The 19,413-nt window shown below is 39.6% G+C and overlaps 1 protein-coding gene across 2 annotated transcripts in view; it reads right to left on the reverse strand.

Annotated features, from left to right (window-relative positions):
* ADAMTS9 (ADAM metallopeptidase with thrombospondin type 1 motif 9) overlaps window positions 1–19,413 on the reverse strand; it is a 164,339-nt gene that overhangs the window by 84,605 nt on the left and 60,321 nt on the right. For both annotated transcript variants that reach the window (XM_014793538.2, XM_004419896.3), the window contains exons 17-22: window positions 15,861–16,027; window positions 15,639–15,768; window positions 14,172–14,298; window positions 7,851–8,061; window positions 7,161–7,325; window positions 4,990–5,154 (exon numbers count right to left, since the gene is read on the reverse strand). In XM_014793538.2, the coding sequence (XP_014649024.2) occupies window positions 4,990–5,154; window positions 7,161–7,325; window positions 7,851–8,061; window positions 14,172–14,298; window positions 15,639–15,768; window positions 15,861–16,027 (965 nt within the window). The remainder of the gene's footprint in view (window positions 1–4,989; window positions 5,155–7,160; window positions 7,326–7,850; window positions 8,062–14,171; window positions 14,299–15,638; window positions 15,769–15,860; window positions 16,028–19,413) is intronic.

The raw sequence follows: 19,413 nt of genomic DNA on the forward strand, positions 1-19,413 counted from the left end.
GTGTTGTGGCATTTTTGCTTACCCTCTAACATATTATACATACTCTCAAATGCACAAGTAACGTTCTCCAGTATAGACCATATATTAGGCCACAAAACAAATCTCAATAAATTTTAAAAGATTGCAATCCCACAAAGTATATTCTCTGACCACAATGGAATGAAGCTAGAAAGCAATAACAGAAGGAAAACTGGTAAATTTACAAATATGTGGAAATTAAACAAAGTCTTAATCAATAGGTCAAAGAAGAAATCATAAAGGAAATTAGAAAATACTTTGAGTTGAATAAAAACAAACATAAAACCTAAAATTTATGTATTAATAAATATAAAGATGCAGCAAAAGCAGTGGTCAGAGTGAAAGTTATATCTGTAAACACCTACATTGATAAAGGAGAAATCTCAAATCAATAACCTAACTTTATATCTTAAGAAACTGGAAAACAAAGAGCAAACTAAACACAAAGGCAGCAGAAGGAAGGAAATAATAAAGATTAGAATAGAGATAAATGAAATAGAGAATAGAAAAACAACAGAATCAACAAAATTAGAAGTTGGTTCTTTAAGAAGATCAACAGAACGGACAAACCTTTACCCAGACTGACTAAAAAAAAAAAAAAGAGAAGATGGGCAAATAACTAAAATCAGAAACGAAAGTGGGGACATTGATACTGAATCTACAGCAATAAAAAAGGATTATGAGAGGACTGTGAACAATTATATACCAACATATTAGACAATCTGGATTTTCACACAAATTACCAGAAACACACAAATCACCAAATCTGATTCAAGAAGAAATAGAAAATTTCAACAGACCTATGAGAAGTAAAGAGATTGAATCAGTAATCAAAGATCTCCCAATAAAGAAAAGTCCAGGATCAGATGGCTTTACTGGTGAATTCTTAAAATTCTCAAAATTACCAAGTATTTATAGAAGAATTAACACCAATCCTTCTCAAATTCTTCCTAAAAAATTGAAGAAGAAGGAACATTTCCTAATTGATTCTATGAGATGAGCATTACTCTGATACCAAAGCCAAAGACAGCACAAAAAGAAAAAAAGAAAACTACAGACCACCATCTTACAAATATAGATGCAAAAAATCCTCAAAAAATACCAGTAAACTGAATCCAACAGCATATTAAAAAGATTATATATCATCAGCAAGTCGGATTTATCCCAGGAATGCAAATATGGTTGAAATATGGTTGAAATATGGTTCAACATAAGAAAATCAGTCAATGCAATACACCATATGAATAGAAAAAAAAAAAACCACTTGATTATCTCAATTAACACAGAAAAAGCATTTGACAAAATGCAACATTCTTTCATGATAAAAACGTTCAGCAAATGAGGAATAGAACGGAACTTCCTTAACATGACAAAGGGCACTTATAAAAAACCCACAGTTAACATCATACTCAATGATGAAAGATGGAACGCTTTCCCCCTAAGTTCAGGAACATGTCAAGGATGCCTGCTTTCACCATTGCCTATTCAACATCTATGGGCTATCCAGAGTAGTTAAATTTATAGAGGCAGAAAGTAGAATGGCGGTTGCTAGGATCTGGGAGAAGAGGGATAGGGAGTTGTTTAATGGGTAGAGTTTTCATTTTGCAAGATGAAATTCTAGATATTGGTTGTACAACAATGTAAATACAGGCACATCTCGGAGATATTGCAGGTTCAGTTCCAGACCACTGCAACAAAGTAATATTGCAATAATGGGAGTCACATAAAGTTTTTGGTTTCCTAATGCATATAAAAGTCAGGTTTACACTATACTGTAGTCTACTAAGTGTGCAATAGCAGTATGCCTAAAAAAACAACATACATACTTAATTTAAAAATATATTACTGCTGGGGCTGGCCCAGTAGCGCAGTGGTTAAGTGCATCGCTCCGCTTCGGCGGCCTGGGGTTCACTGGTTCAGATCCTGGGCATGCACCAACAAACTGCTTGTCAAGCCATGCTGTGGAGGCATCCCATATAAAGTAGAGGAAGATGGGCATGGATGTTAGCCCAGGGCCAGTCTTCCTCAGCAAAAAGAGGGGGATTGGTATTGGATGTTAGCTCAGGGCTGATCTTCCTCATACACACGCACAAAATACATTACTGCTAAAAATTGCTAACTATTATCTGAGCCTTCAGCAAGTTGTAATCTTTTTGCTGGTGGAGGGTCTTGTAAAGAATGCAATATCTGCAAAGCACAATAAAACAAGGTATGCCTATATCTTAATACTATTGAACTATATACTTAAAATGGTTAAGATGGTAAATTTTATGTTATGTGTATTTTACCACAATTACAAATTTTTAAAAAATAGGCAAAGGACTTGAATAGACATTTCTCCAAGACAGAAACACAAATGGCCAACAAGGACACGAAAAGATGCTCAACAACGTTAGTCATTAGGGAAATACAAATCAAAACCATAATGAGATACCAGTTTACACCCACTAGGAGAGTCATACTTAAAAACTGGGAAAATAATAAGTGTTGGCAAGGATGTAGAGAAATTGGAACCCTGTATATTGCTGGTAGGAATGTAAAATGGTACAGGTTCTGTGGAAAACTGTTTGGCAGTTAAAAAGTTAACTGTAGAATTACCACATGATCCAGCAACACCACTCCTAGGTATACACCCAGAAGAATTGAAATCAGGTACTAAAACAAACACTCACACATGAATATTCACAGCAGCACTATTCACAATAGCCAAGAGGTCAAACAACCCAAAGGTCCATTGAGGGATGAATGTATAAAGAAATTGTGGTATATCCACACAATGAAATATTATGCAGCCATAAAAAGGAATGAAGTAAAGGGGCCGGCCCCGTGGCTTAGCGGTTGGGTGCGTGCGCTCCGCTGCCGGCGGCCCGGGTTCGGATCCCGGGTGCGCACCGAGGCACCGCTCCTCCAGCCATGCTGAGGCCGCATCCCACATACAGCAACTAGAAGGATGTGCAGCTATGACAGACAACTACGTACTGGGGCTTTGGGGGAAAAATAAATAAATAAAATCTTTAAAAAAAAAAAAAAAAAAAGGAATGAAGTAAAGATGTGTGCTACGATGCTTAAAACATTATGCTACATGAAAGAATGCAGACACAAAAGGTCACATATTGATGATTCCATTTATACAAAATACTTAGAGTAAGTAAATCCATGGAGGTAGAAAGCAGATCGTTGGCCGCAGGGGCTAAGGGGAAGGGGAAATGGGGAGTCACTGCTTAATGGCTGTCTTGTGGTGATGAAAATGCCTTGGAACTAGATAGAGGTGCACAACATTATGAATATACTGAATGCTAGTGATTTGCTCATTTTAAAATGGTTAATTTTGATATATGAGTTTTACTTCAATTAAAAAACAATAGACAAAGTACAATCCTAATATTAGTTCTAAAAATATCAGAAGAAAATCATAAACAGATTAACACTAGTAATTGCTACATTGTAGAGTTAGGAGTGTGTTTAGTTTTCTTCTTTTTGCTAAATTATATTTTGCAAAATTTCTCTTATGAACATGTATTACTCCCAAATAATATTTTTAAAAAGTGTTTGTTGCCCTGAATTGCATGTTCAGTCAAAGGAAGAACAAATCTCTGGCTAGGATTGGCTACTGGTATAGACATGGATAAAAAACAGGTCCGTCAGTTCTAAAAGATGCTATATTCAAATCTTAACAGTCACCCTGAGCTGTGCTCTCTTCCTCTTACTATTCTCTAAGAGTCATGCAGATGCGGACAGAGGCAAGATTTAGAAGTGCCTATGCACTCTCCCTGTTTATTCAGCATGATCAGACGTGATCAGCCATTCTGACCAGGGATGCTGTGTAATGGGAAGGATTCAGATGTGTCAACGTTAACGACAGAAATTGTAAGTGTGTAGTAATAAAGCTGCTGCCAATTATCTCATGTATATTGGAAATGAAGACAAGCTAGAGGACTGAAGTGGCTGTGCCTGTGGCTGGACAGGGTGAAGGGAGGGTCATTCTTCATGAGATTACATAAGTGACAGCAGACAGCTGCTTTGCTTCTCTTGGGAATTCCAAGTACTTTTTAAATAGTACCCAGAACGCTTTTGCTTCTATATTAGGAAGGACTTAATTCCAAGAGTAGTGGCTTCTCAAATGCAAGCCCAAGGGAGATTTTCACTCTCTCCTTTAAGAATGGTTCAAGATGGGCCAGCCCCGTGGCTTGGCGGTTGAGTGCATGTGCTCCGCTGCTGACGGCCCGGGTTCGGATCCCGGGTGCGCACCGACGCACCACTTCTCCAGCCATGCTGAGGCCGCGTCCCACATATAGCAGCTGGAAGGATGTGCAACTATGACATACAACTATCTACTGGGGCTTTGGGGGAAAAAAAAAGGAGAGAGGCAATAGATGTTAGCTCAGAGCCGGTCTTCCTTAGCAAAAAAATAAGAATGGTTCAAGTTAAGACTGTGGAACCTGCAGACTAAGGGACTTGGAAAAGATTCTTTCAAAGCAAGATGTTTCTGCAACTTTTGATCTAATTAATTCTATTTGAACAGTTTGACTTATTTATGAGAGGTAAGCTTTGGAATTGTGATGTTAGGAGCCAAAACATCCCTTCCAAATCCCAGTCCAGACCCTCCTGCCAAAGATGCTGGCGCTGGATCACAATCTGTAACAGACCCACAGTGGCACACTAGGAGATATCACAATGAGATCTGTTGTAAATTTGCTCAAATGCTCATGTGCTCAAGCTACAGTTCTAACCCAAGGGCAAAGACATGCACGTGGGTCTGTAAAGGGAATAATCAGTTCCAGGGGGGCAAACTCCAACCCTCGGAAGTGGGGCAAAACGGCTACAGTTTCTCGTGCTTGACCCAGTGCCATGGAGGTATAGCGCAAGCCACACGACACAGCAGTTAAATCCAGGCTGCTGGAATGCTCCTCTGCAAGCCCTCTCCAGATAAGAAGGAAAGAATGTAGTCAAGAACTTTATCATTCAAAATACCTGTCCCCAGGGACCTGCCTGCCAGGACGCACATTCTGGCTGCTGACAGGTCTGCATGGAGGCTGGCTTGGTCTCAGGGTCACAGATTCTATCATTTAATCGATCTTCGCCAAACTGACACCAGACCTGGCGGTGCTTATGCCCTTTTCCGCAGGTGACCAAGCACTGTAATAAAAAGAACAGTCAGAGTCATTTCTGAACAATGTGTTGTGGGTCCTCGGGGTTATTCATTGATTAGCAGGAACAGGTGTGATTTTTCCCACAGCAATTCCTCTTTCTCATAGCAATTTGTAAATACATCAAGGTTCATTCTTTTCATGCCTTTATTCATTCACTCATTCATTCTGTATTTATATAGGCTCTGGGGCAGTTTCAAGTATAGAATAAACTCAACACACCACCATGCTCTGAAATATTGAAAAACAGCATTCACGGTTTACTAGCAGAGGAGTTCAGTGTGGGGAATTTGTGAGTCATACCAACCTGGGTTTTAATCCCAATACAACCAGCTATAATAAGTCAAGTGATCTCTCTGTACCTCAATTTTCTCATCTGTGCAATGGGGATAACAATAGTGCCTACTGCAAAGAACTGTGAAAACTAAATGAGAAAAATCCAAGTAAAGTGCTTAGCACATGTGTATTTAATAAATGTTAAATATACCCATCATTATTATCCATGCTCATTGTAGAAAATTTAAAAAATACAGAATAACAGAAAAGAGAAAAACTATAATGATCCAAAAATCTCACTACTCAGGGATAATCATTATTAACATTTTGCTGTTTTCTTCCCAGTCTTTTTATCTAAGGAAGGAGGGATCATACTGATTACACAGTTTGATGTTCCCTCCCTCCATTTTATCAAGTATTCTTGCAAAGGTTTGTTACTTAACTTGAAATGACATTTTAGCTAGTATTAGCTGTCTAAGTAAAACCTAAACTCAATAACTTCTTTCATCTTTTTTTAACCAAATACTAGAGTTTAAAGTAAAGCAGCCTGGCCGGCCCTGTGGCTTGGTGGTTAAGTGTGCGCGCTGCGATGCTGGCGGCCCGGGTTCGGATCCCGGGTGCGCATCGAGGCACCACTTCTCCGTTCATCCTGAGGCCGAGTCCCACATGCAGCAACTAGAAGGATGTGCAGCTACGACACACAACTATCCACTGGGGCTTTGGGGGGAAAAAAAAAAAAAAAAAAAAAAAATCTAAAGTAAAGCAGCCTGTTAACAGGAAACAAAAGTACTAGGTTTGTTGTTAATTTGTCCAGGAATCAGACATCGTTAATTACTTGCACTGTTACTTGTCTGCCATTTCAGGGGCATCAATAGCATCCTTTAAAGGATTTTATTTGATGTTGAAAGTAAACAGTTAATATTTCCCTTACATGGATGAGATAAGGGAATGCACGTAGAAGCTGTAGCAGGGAAACACCCCTTTCCCCACATTCCTGACTTGGCCCCTAAATAAGGGCACTTCTGTTTCCCTTCCAACTGCTCTCCTGGAAGGAAGGTGGAGGGAGTCACCGTCTCAGTGAGAATCTCAGTGGGCTACGTTAAGAGTGAGTACTAACACTGTGCCATAAAAGCAAGAAAGAAGCTGCACCTTCTTTCTCTTGCTGTCCTGGGGCCACCTGTGCTAAGCAACGGAGGGTTTGCCTTATGCTTCATCACCTAAGGGATGAGAAAGGCATAAATCTGGAATACTCAGCCTGGGCCTTTCTCTTTTTTCCAAGCTTTTCACTAGCAACTAGATGGGTAAGTCACATAGCTCTCTCACTGTGGTCTAATTCTCTTATGTTAAAGATGAGGAAGTAGGAAACTGCATTTTTTACTTCAGATCTAAGCCAATGCAGCTTTACACTTAATAAAGCCCTGATCTCCTTTTCCTATCTACTTAGCTAAGGCTCAAAGAGGAGGGAAGGTGAGGGACTAGAACTTCAAAATCATCCAAAGAAGCTACTATGGTGGGTGATCTAGCCAAACCCACTGTGCCACTGTTGCCAGCGGACCAATCACATCCTGTACCACAGTCACGGAACAGGTGGAGGACTAGAGTGTTGTTTCTTCAAGGGGAGGTGGGAGAAAGGTGCAGCAGGTTTAGCCTTGAACAGACCAAGGAAGACTGAGAATTAGAGGATCAGACATAACCTAGGGGACAGCCCTCCCATCTCACCTCTGACCAGTCTCCTGACTTCCACTGTGGACAAGAGAACTCATTGCACCTCTGAATGGTGACTTTCTCTTGATGTGTGCATTTGCTGTCATCTAGTACATCATTTCGTGTGTTGACACAGATAGCTCTTCTCCTCTGTGTTCCACCATCACAGCTTTTAGAACACTGAAAGGACAAATACTAAATACAACTGTTGCTAAGTTTCTTCTCAAGCATGCTCAAGATTCTGGCTATGCTAGCTTGTCTCTTCCAGCCCTTAAGAACCAACCAACCAACCAACCAACCCACTCTGGACAATTCTAGTTGTTATTTTTGGGGTATCTGTTCATGTTATCAATTTATTTCTCATGTTTATATAGAAGTCAATATTAGCAAATTGGCATAGGAAAATAAAATTGGAAATGGCCTGTGGGGTGTTGAAAAAGTGATTGGTTGGGTTATTCCACCTCTCCCAATTCTCCACATGCCATGCCCATGTCAGACATTACAAATTAATCATGGTACTCTTTTCCACAGAGTTTGAATGGGGTCAGGCATTATAAATCAATCATGGTACTCTTTTTTTTTTCATGCAGTCTAAATGGGGCTTCTCAATGCAGCCCTAACTAACAAATTAGTTGATTAGCCACCATCAACTAAACAGACTTAATGTTCAAGAAGAAGATTCTCTTTGAGTGAGAACCAACTTACTTCAGTCCAAGCAGAATAGCGCCAGCCACCCGTGTTACATTCTCCTGAGCATTTTTCCCGGTTGCTGGGTTTGGGGTGACTGCTGCAAAAGCTGTCATCAACCTTCTCGGTCTTCCCATCTAGCCTGCTATATTTGGCACAGTAGATGTCTAATGTGCGGTAACCCAAGCCACACTGGGCACTACATTCACTCCTGCTGGCAACATGCCACCTATGCATAAACAATGGAGAGAAACCAACATTTCTGTTAAATATATATGTCTCATCTACATTCAACTGGTGGAGGAATTGAGTTCTTTTTTCTTCCTTAACTAAAATACCAGGAAACCCAAAGCCACAGTCAGTTACTGAAATCCAAATTTAAACCAACATATCCATGTATTTTTCATGGCTGCCAATGTACATGGAAGTTATAGAGTAATAGCCAGAGGTTCTGTCTTTGTGAAGATTCTCCCCTGATACAGTCAATCTGAAATTCAAGCAACCAAAAAGAAAAAAATATTGGAATTCAACAGAGCAAAAGAAGCAATTTTTATATTTAAAAGGTTCATGCAACCCAGCATTTCATTTATCAAGTCGGCTGCTTCTAACAGAGAACCACTGTTGGAAACTCCCTGGAAACCTCCTTTATGTGGGTCTGTGCTAGAAAGTGCTCAATGAACATTCTGTGAATTAATAAACGAATAGATAATTTGGACTGTAATTGTGAATTTCAAGTGTGCTAAACTGTACATTATTATCTGCGAATAAAGACTGTAAATTCCTTGAAAACATGGACCATAGTCTATACAACTCAACTATACAATTTTTTAAAAAGAATTTATTTTTTTAAGAGCAGTTTTAGGTCCATGGCAAAATGGAGAGGAAGGTACAGAGATTTCCCATATACTCCTGCCCCCCGACATGCATCGCCTCCCATTATCAGCATCTCCTACCAGAGTGGTACATTTGTTACAATCGATGAACCTACATTGACACATCAATTATCACCCGAAGTCCATAGTTTATATTAGGGTTCACACTTGGTGTGACATATCTTATCAGTTTAGACATATGTATAATGACATGTACCCATCATGATAGTATCATATGGAGTATTTTCACAGCCCTAAAAATCCTCTGGGCTCCACCTGTTCATCCCTCCCTGCCCCACAATTATACACGTTGAAAATCAGATTTGAATCTACAAATCTTTGGCAGCTTTGTATCCTTGGTACATATAATAAGCCTTTCTTGGCACACAGTAGGTGCTCAGTATGTGCTGACAGACTGGTTCTTTTAATGCCCCAGGAACATGGTCAGTGCTTAAATTAAAAAAGAAAAAAAAATACTTAAACTCCGTACAATAGTCTAAATAAATGAGCTTGAAATGTATTTTGTGCATTAAATCGAGCAATCCAAAAAGGATAATTTCTTTATAAACTTCATTTGAATTCGCTCTTGATTGTTAATTCTCCACTGCTCAGAAATTTGGGGGTTTGCCAAATACCAGTGCCCTAAGCATTCTTCCATCCACACCTGTCCAGGAGAGGACTCAGGAAAAAGAGGAGCACTCGACACATGCTTATCTTGGAATTTCTCACAAATGCTCGAAAGTAGGTCAGAGTTGACCTCCTTTCACATTTGGCATGTCAAGTGGGCTACCGAGATTTTCCGTCAGAGTGACATAGTCTGTTGGGGATTTTGTTCTAACCGGAACATGCTAAATGAGGGATTGTAAAACAATGCTTTATCTCATCCTGTCAAAGTTTAATCTGGGCAAACTCTCACTTCCCTAAGGAAGTGAGGCAAAAACGTGGACCAATTCAACACAGGCATCTGGAACTTTCATCTGTCCTTTGATTCTTGGCTACCTGCTCTTTGCCTTCATTACCACTTCCTTGTGGAAAGGTTATTTTCTATCCTGAATGAGGGAGGCAGGAATCCTGTCCCCACAAGAAAACACACTAGCAGCTCATCCTGGAAAAGTATAGTGGATTCTCTCTGACATTCACACAATCCCCGGAATCTGAGCAAAGAACCCGGAAGAGTCTGTGGAAAGGTCACAGCACTGCCTTAGAACAGTTCATCTCAAAATGCTGTCATCTGCTTCATATTCTCTCCCTGAAAGGTCGTTTCAACTTCAGTGTTCTGAATTTATTCAGTTCATTTCATGTGACAATTGTATTTTATTACTATATTTCAGAAAAGCAAAGTGTTTGTTAATAAGTGAAAACAGAAAAAATGTGTATGTTTCTGTGCGTGTGAGGGACATTGCGGCATTGAATAATTTCAGGAACTCCTGACTTAAGCAGGTTTCTATTTTTCAGAACTTCTCAGGGCCTTCAAAATCTTAATCAGCATTATGAATCTCCACATAGGGGAGGAGATAATAAGGCTTCTCAAATATACCGGTCTGCCATGGATCATCTCATGGAACTAGTGTTCCACAAATATACTTTGGGAAAAACCATTTAGAGTTTGACCAATGACAGTTACAATATTATCTCCAGTCTTTCAGTTTTGCAACAGCCTCTCGGCAATAATCAATATAAATCACAATATAGTGACCGTCAGGTTGATGGAAGAAAGACAGAACATCTTCTTTGGGCTAGGTTTGTGTCTCTCTCTGTTTTTCAACAAACAACTTTATTTTTCCAACAATGCATAAAAGCCATGAAAATGTGAGTTTGAATAATGACAAATAAACACGATCTTCTGTTTAAGTTCAGATGTGAGCATGCAGCTGTCTAGTTCCGATGCTTTATAAGCTAATCCTAAACTCCCTTTGTTTTCTTTTCCTTTTTTAATTCTTACCCCTAAGTTCTGTCACTTCTACCATAGACATTTCTACCAAAGACATGGCTACAATTCCTTCACCTTCTTTTCTTTAATCAGCCAGAGGTGCTGTTATCATCCAAGCCTGTTCCCTGAGCTGCTGTCTTTTGGTCTCAGTAGAGTTTAAGTTTTTTTTTTTTTAATTAAGTATTAAAAAAAGGTGACTTTCTCTGAATGGGGAATTTAGAATAGCACCTTTGACATACCTCCTATATGAAATGAAAAAACTTTAAGCCCTGGCTTTCCCTAGATATTGTGAAATGGTTTTTTTTTTTCAAAGAATCTGAAATAATTTTTAATAAAAATCAGAGGATGAGTTATAGAATCAGAAAGATCTGGGCATGAACACAAGCTCTAACACTTATTAGCTAAGTGACCCTAGGCAGGTCACTTACCCTCACCAAGCCTCAGCCTCCTCATCTGTGAAATGGGGGAAAACAGGATCCATTTCACAGGGCTATTCAGAAGATGAAATGAGGCAAGGTATGTGTAGCATTTAACACACATGGCAGGCACTCAAGGAAAGGAGCTATTACCATAATTATTATTATTCTTGGTGTTTTATTCTCCAACCAAGTTCTAAGTATCATGTAACTCCACATAAGCCAATAATACAAAGTTTGAGGAGAAATCCAGTTGAGATCTTCTGTATAATTCTACATAAAAGTCTCATGGATTTGAAGCTACCATTCAATGCATTCACTTTGTAAAATTTGCTTCAATTTTTGTTTTACATCTGAAAGCTTCCAATGCAGGAGAAACTTTGGAGAACATCAGATCAGCCAGCATCCTCACAAACTAAATTGTGGCTTATTTTGGAATTCTGTTTGAAGTGAAAAATATTAGTTTCTCAAAGTAACAGTGCAGATATTATCTCCACCCTCAAATTGGTGCTCCCTGGGTAAACTTTAAACAGCGTTCTTAAAGGACCACTTATTTTTTTATGGTCATGTTCTATTACTAGAAATGCTTTGTACAAACTTGTCTTCCTTGTGATTAGAAGAGCAAGCCTAGCACTATAGGCAGGAGTTGCACAATATCTGCATTCATCATCTGAGTCTCTACCAGCCCACTTTGATTCAGCCAGTGGAAAAATGCCAGCTAAAGGGTCCAAGTAAGGTAGGGAACAGAGATGGGCAGAAAACTCCTGGGAGTTATTTCTTTTCACAAAGCAAGAAAAGCTACATAAAATGGGATCAATGAGCATCACTCATCATTATGACTGAATTAAAAATGAAAATAGCTTTCTCCCAGGGTTTAATAGTGCAGGCTCCAGGGTCAGACAGACCACACTTGAATCCTTCACTGATGAGTCGACCTCTGTTTTCCTTATTTGTAAAGTGGGGCTAATAATAATTCTTATGTCACTGTATTGTTTGAGGAGTTAATAGGATATTAATTATATAGGATATGATTATTACATTTTATATAATTATATACATTTTATATAATTTTATATAATTATATATAATATATCCTATATAATTAATTGGTTTAGTGGTTAAGATTCGGTGCTCTCACCACCATGGCCCGAGTTTGTTTCCTGGTCAGGGAACCACACCACCCATCTGTTGGTTGTCATACTGTGGCAGCTGCGTGTTGCTGTGATGCTGAAAGCTATGCCACCTGTATTTCAAATACCAGCAGGGTCACCCTTGGTGGACAGTTTTCAGTGGAGCTTCCAGACTAAGACAGACTAGGAAGAAGGACCTGGCCACCCACTTCTGGAAAAATTGGCCATGAAAACCCTATGAATAGCAGCGGCGCATTGTCTGATACAGCGCCGGAAGGTGAGAGGATGGCACAAAAAGATCGGGCAGGGTTCTGCTCTGCTGTCCACAGAGTCACTAGGAGTTGGAATGAACTCAATGGCACTGAGAACAAATATAATAATAGGACATTAATTATATTAATAGGGTAAGATTGTATATAGATATAAGGTAATAAGCTAATATAAGAACTATCCTATTAATATAAAAGTATTAATAGGATAATAAATAACTGTTAAAATACTTCTTAGTAAATGCTTGAGTTTATTATTACTTTTAGAGTGGTTACCACTCTACATGATATTAATATTACTAATAGTAATTACTATTAATTACTATTAGTAATATAATAACATTAGTAGTATCAATGATAATTTCATATAAAGCTAATCTGAAAATGTCACCTTTCCCAGTTTATTGAGGTTGTACCTCAAGGAACCCACCCACCAACTCAATGTTCTTCTTCTAAACTTTAGTGATTAGTTCAGTTCAGCAATTAACTAACTAATAATTTTCCTGAAAAGACCTTTAACTTTAATTTAACTCAATTGGCTGAAGCAATGGGTTTATACGGACATTACCTACAACAGGAATTAACACTGCCTAGTAAAAATGTCTGCCTTTTAATGTCTTGGGTTTTTTCTTTCTACAATGACTTCTGTCAATGCTTTTCAACAAGCCAAGGAGCAAGCAGCTCAGTGACACTGGGTAGAAAGAAGTGTAGCGGGGTGAAAAGAGCCAGGGCTTTGAAGTCAGAGCCTGTGGGTCAGGACTAGCAAAGATGTGTCACTCATGCCATGTCTCCCCCTCCTATTCCCCTGACAGACATTACTAATTGATCACAGCACTCCTCTCTTCTCAGAACCTTGAGAGTGCCTTACAGTTTTCACCCCAGCACCACAGACTGCCAATACCACGTGATAGGATTTGGCAAGGTGATATGGAAGCTGTAAAATGCTTAAGTATTCACTTTGCTATTTATGAATGGTGAGACCTTAACAAGTTCCCATACCACTCTCTACTGATCATTTCTCTTCCGTAAAAGGAGGATAAGGCACCAACTAATCTTACCTGCATTTAACTGACATGCAGACTACACAGTACAACCCCTAGGCTACTTAATATTCAAACACGACACTGTCAACCTTGCAGGCAAATGGGAAAGCTCTAGAATTCTCCACCCATCCACCATTTCTTGCCTCGGATTTCATACTTTTCTTAAATACACAATTGTTTGCATAGCTAGACATCTGTATATAGATTTTCTTCCAGTTCCTTCTATGACCCTACCTTAGTACATTGCAACTTGCATGTACATAAGAGTTCTTCTCCCAGGTGATATACACTCTTGGTGGATATAGAACATTACAGGTACTTTGAGGGATGAAGTTTCACCCTTTTCTGTTGCCTTTCAAACCAAATTTTACATAATATGGGATTCAATCATAATAACACCTACGCAGTGAGTCGTGAGGGTCAAATGAGAAATTTTTTTGGCAAGAGCCATACTCTGTTAGCTATTTTTAATTCTTAGGAAAAGAACAAGCAACTGCAGGCATATGTCTTGGATAATTGGTTTCAGAGGGATGGGAAAGTGGCTAAAACTTATTTCACGGAAACGCAAGGAAGGGGGACTAAAGACCAATATCCCCTCCTTCTGCTCCTCACATGCAGAGACCTCCTACAAGACCTTCACAACTCAGTAGTAAAGACCATGAAGAAACACTGGCCTCACCTCAGGTCACAATCTGTGCCACAGGGTTCAGTAATGGGTCCTGGCTGGGGCAGCCGATCGCATCTTTGATCAGAAACTGTAAGCTGATCAGATTCCCTGGTGCAAACAAGTTTTCGTTTCCGCTCCCCTACGCAGGGAGGAAAAAAATTATTCAGAGAAAGTAACCTATTCCATAAATATATAGACCAGGGATTGGAAAACATTTTCTGCAAAGGGTTAGATAGTAAATATTTTCAGTTTTGTGGGCTATACAATCTCTGTCACAACTACTCAACTCCGCCATTACAGGGCACAAGTAGCAGCTCAGAGACAATACATAAAAAATTGGTGTGGCTGTGTTCCAATAAAACTTTACTTATAAAACCAGGCAGCAGGCTATATTTGACCCACTGGCTATAGTTTGCCAACCTCCTAATTTAGGCAAAAGGAAACAAAATAAATAACATATAATACGACTACTAAATCTATGTCTCTGCAAAATCAAAATGGCAGAGCTGATTTTGCTTGGCTTTACACATGTGTGTGAATTTCTTAGGAAGGAAGGTTTCCTTAGATGAGGAAATTTAACATATCCTGAATCTCTTAAAAAGCTCAACTTGCCAGCCAAAAGTGACAGACAGACTCAGATAAAGGAGATTAGAGAATGCATGCAGATAGAAAGGTTTACCAGTTGCCTGTATTTGGCTGTTTCTTTGAAAAAAAAAAAAATTAATGGGGCTGGCCCCGTGGTGTAGTGGTTAAGTTAGGCGTGCTCTGCTTCGGTGGCCTAGAGTATGCAGGTTCAGATCCCAGGCGCGGACCTACACACTGCTCATCCAAGCCAAGCTGTGGTGGCGTCCCACAGACAAAATAGAGGAAGATTGGCACAGATGTTAGCTCAGGGCCAATCTTATTTACCAAAAAAAAAAAAAAAAAACAACACACACACACACAAAACTAAAAAACACCTCAATTCTTTTTTTTTTTTTTAAACACCTCAAAGTGAAATGAGTCAGACAGAGAAAGACAACTACTATATGATCTCACTTATATGTGGAATCTAAAAAGAAAACCAAACTCATAGAAACAGAGAACAGACTGGTGGTTGCCAGAGGCAGGGGGTGGGGAGGTGGGCAAAATGGGTGCAAGTGGTCGAAGGTATGAACTTTCAGTTATAAGATGAATGAGTCCTGGGGATGTAATGTACAGCCTGGTGATTACAGTTAACAACACTGTATTGTATATTTGAAAGTTGCTAAGAGAGTAAATCTTAAGTTCTCAGCACAAGAAAAAAATAATTTGTAACTATGTGTGGTGATGAATAACTAAACTTATGGTGGTAATCATTTTGTAATATATCAAATCATTATGTCGCATACCTTAAACTTATACAATGTTACATGTCAATTATATCTCAAAACTGGAAAAACGAACAAAAACATAAAAAGAACACCTCAAGTCCCCCAAACTCAACCTAAAAGCAGATACCTTGGCAGGGTTTGCTGCATGCTTGCCAGGGCCCATGACTGTTCCAGTAAAACTGCTGGGGTTTGTCTTCAATTGGAATATTGAAAGAATAGCGCACGTCGGGGTTGTATAACTTTCCCACCGACAGGACCTGGGATGTGCAGACAAAATGGAGAGGACGTTTGCAGGTCTGGAGATTCCAAGTGGAAGAAAAGGGTCGTGGGCTCATGGCCAAGTTTTTACCTGAAGCAAAAGTTCTTGTTCAATGCGGTCTGTGGAGTTAATTCTTTCCACCACATTGTCGGAGCCGCTGTACTCTATCACAGCATTCCCAACACGGATTTCCCTTTTGGACATTGTGACAACGAAGTCTCCATTTAGCAAGAATTCGCCTTTACTGCTTGATAAAGCTGTAGATGAGAGAAGAGAATTCACTGATTTGCTGCCAATGGCTCGCTATTTGAAATGTGAAATAACACTTTGATAGGCAGAGAGTCAGAGTGCAAAGAATGTGGACTTTTCAGCCAGACAGGCATGGACTCAAATCCTAGTTTTGCCACTTGCCAGCTATGTGGCCTTGAAAAGTCACTTTCCCTCTCTCAGTCTCCATTTCTTTATCTCTAAAATGGAGATAAGAACACCTACCCCTAATGGTGCCTGTGGAAATTAAGTGAAATATAACATAAGGGGCCTAATTAGCCTGGGGTTTGTTATACAGGCCCCACAGCTACAGGATTACAGATAGAAGCTAAAGCGTTATGATTTGAAAATATATACTAATGAACTGAACCCTTACAAAATTGGTTCCCACACAAATATCCCTCTCTACTTTATACTAGATTTAGTTGAGCCTATTAAATCTTTGTTAGTCTTCTTTATTTGACAGATGTTGAAATCTGAAAACCCATGGCCAATATGATGCTCAAAGGTTTCTCTTCCAGTGAGGCCCGCTGTGGTAGCCAGCGTGGCGCCAATGATCCTTGCTTCATGGTATTCGCGATCTGTGTCACCCCCTCCCATGTTGCATAGCAGTGACTGTAATCACTAGCATATTGCGGAAATGACAGAGTGTGACTTCCAAGGCCAGGTCAAAGGCATTGTGGCTCCATCTTGCTCTTCGTTGAATCGCTGGTTTTGGGAGAGGTCAACTGCCACGTTGCAAGGATACCTAAGCAGCCCCATCGAGGAGCCTCCTGCAAATAGCAGCGAAGAACTGAAGTCTTCTGCCAGCAGCGTCTGTGTGAGGCAGCTGGGAAGTAGATCCACCTGCCCCAGTCAAGCTTTCAGGCACAATCACAGCCCTAACTGAAGTCCTGACTGCCATCTCATGAGAGACCTCAAGCCAGAAACACCCAGCTATGCTGCTCCCAAATTCCTGACACACAAAAACTGGGAGACAGTACATATTTGTTGTTCTAAGCCAGTATGTCTTGAGATAATTGGTTAAACAGTAAAAGATGATTAATACCCCTACCCAGACCATTCTTTTTAAAACTGCAACCCCCTCCCACTGCCAGCACAGATCTCCTCCTTCCTGTCCCATTTCCCACCTTAATGTTTCTCCATAGCACTTGGTTTAGGCTCTCTCTCCCCAAACAAGAATGTAAGCCCCACGAGAGCGAGGATTTTTGGGCTGCTTTATCCACTGCTATATCCCCGGTTCTAAAAGGGCACATTGGTAGGTGCTCAATAAATACTTTTTTTGGAAGAGTGAACGAATCTACTGTAAATCTTGCAAAAGATGAAACAATCAGCGAAGCTGAAAAGGTACATAATGTTGAAGAACTGCTTGAGTCAAGCACCAAAATATTGGCCAACTGAGAACCTGACAGAGTTAGACCAGTTAAGAGACTCAAGAAAATTGACAAGGAAGATGAGATGACAGTTGCTTTCAGAAAGAATAATTTATTTATCAAAGTATCAAGAGAGACTATTGAGAAAGTGAATAAAGCTCCAGGAAGCTTTTATAAAAATGACTTCCTTTCAGAGTTGACTGTCAAATTCACACTTTAAGTGAATAATGTACTACTCTGCTATCAGACGACTTGACTGGAAAAGTTGGCAAAAATATTTATCAATTGCTTTATTCTCCATTCTAAAAACCAGGGCATGATTGAAATTAAAACATAATTTTGTTGAATATAATAAAAAATAAATTTATTTTCGTACTTTTTGATTAATTTCTCAAGCTAAAATCCCAATCGTTTCTTTTCCCCCTAGTATTTAGTATGAAATTTTGGTTTTATTTATTTTATTTATTATAAAAGTACCACTTTTTTTTCCAGTACTACTGCTCCTCGAATAATGAATCCTTCTGAATATTGGGTTTGACATGAAACTGGCACTCAATAAATCAGAGCTATTAAACATTTGGGCCCTGAACAAAATACTAGAAAAAGGGCTCCTTAACTTTTGCAAGTTGAGCATTATTAGCAAATCTCAGCAGGAAGGGAACCATTGAAATGCATGGGCCATGTATTTAGGTGAACAAAGGAAGATGGAAATTTAACCCATGGGTAGTAAATAGTTTTCACGCCAGGCGCCAATATCAATCAATTGGTAGTAGCTGCCTAAGAAAGTGCAGAGCAGGATTCACCGGCAGCATCATGTCTCAGCATCATTTTAACGATATCCGTCTTGGTTGTGGGATGGGGAGCGGCCAAGAGGTCTTAGGTATTTGCCAGATCCTAAGCTGTCTTTCACCGATGGAGGTGATGCACTGTCTTCCACCATGCAGGCCAGAAGCGATGTGTATGTAGAAGAGGTCTAGAGGACTTAGGGAAAGCAAGCATCATACCCTTATGCGGAGATTAAGGAGGGCCGAGATGAAGCTCTGAAAGTTCTTTGTGGCTCAGTAGGGTCCTTGTTTTCTTGGATATGGGGACCTTACAGAGTTCATTCAGTTGGACACTGTCCTGATGGAAGGACTACTCTTTGCAGGATCAAGAATTACCTGCATTGAATTCTGTCCCTAATCCACTGCTTCACTCACCAGAATTCCCACCCAAGTAAGTCCCATTTGGCCCTGAGGGAAAAATAAGATGCCTTCATTTGAAATGGTGGGCAAGAATATGGTGACACAGGGAAAACGCTTTTAAAAAGGTAACAAACCCTCCAATGTTACAGAATTTAGTTCTGGGGCCGGCCCCATGGCGTAGTTCAAACTCCTTAGCATAACCTTCCTGTATCTTTACAAATCTTATCCTGACCCTGTCTTTCCAGCCTCACCATTCAGTCCCACCAATAAACCTCAATTTCTAGTCATATATATCCCTAGGTCAGCCACACATTTTTCTACATAGAGGCAGTAAAGGGAAGTGGTTAAGGGTATAGGGTCTGAAGTCAGACCAATAAGGATTTCAATTCTTTCCCCTTTCTGTTTGTGTGAGCTTGGGTAAGTTACTTAACCTCTCTAAGCCTCAGTTTCTTCCTCTGTATAATGGGTTTTTCACAGGATTGTTATGAACACTAAACACGACAGTACATACAGGCTTTCATTCCTGGCAGATCATAATGCCTTCATACACATTGTCTCCTTTATAGATGCCTAATGTACGGATGAGAAAAGCAAGACTTAAATATTATTAAAATACTTTCCCAAGTAACTTGGCCAGGTAACTTCTAATCACAGAAGTCTGTCTCCAAAGCCTGTTAAACACTAAAGTTTTCCAAGAAGGCAGTCAACAAACGTCTGTAAAATGAGTGAATGAATTCATGCAATCTTTCTCGTATGTTCAAATAGAAACCAAATATGTTTAGCTACAGATTTTTAAAAACTGAAGTTGTTTGTTTTGCT

The sequence above is a fragment of the Ceratotherium simum genome, chromosome 5 (assembly GCF_057802395.1).
Source record: "Ceratotherium simum simum isolate JZ-2026a chromosome 5, ASM5780239v1, whole genome shotgun sequence".
In the NCBI taxonomy this organism is placed as follows: Eukaryota; Metazoa; Chordata; class Mammalia; order Perissodactyla; family Rhinocerotidae; genus Ceratotherium; species Ceratotherium simum.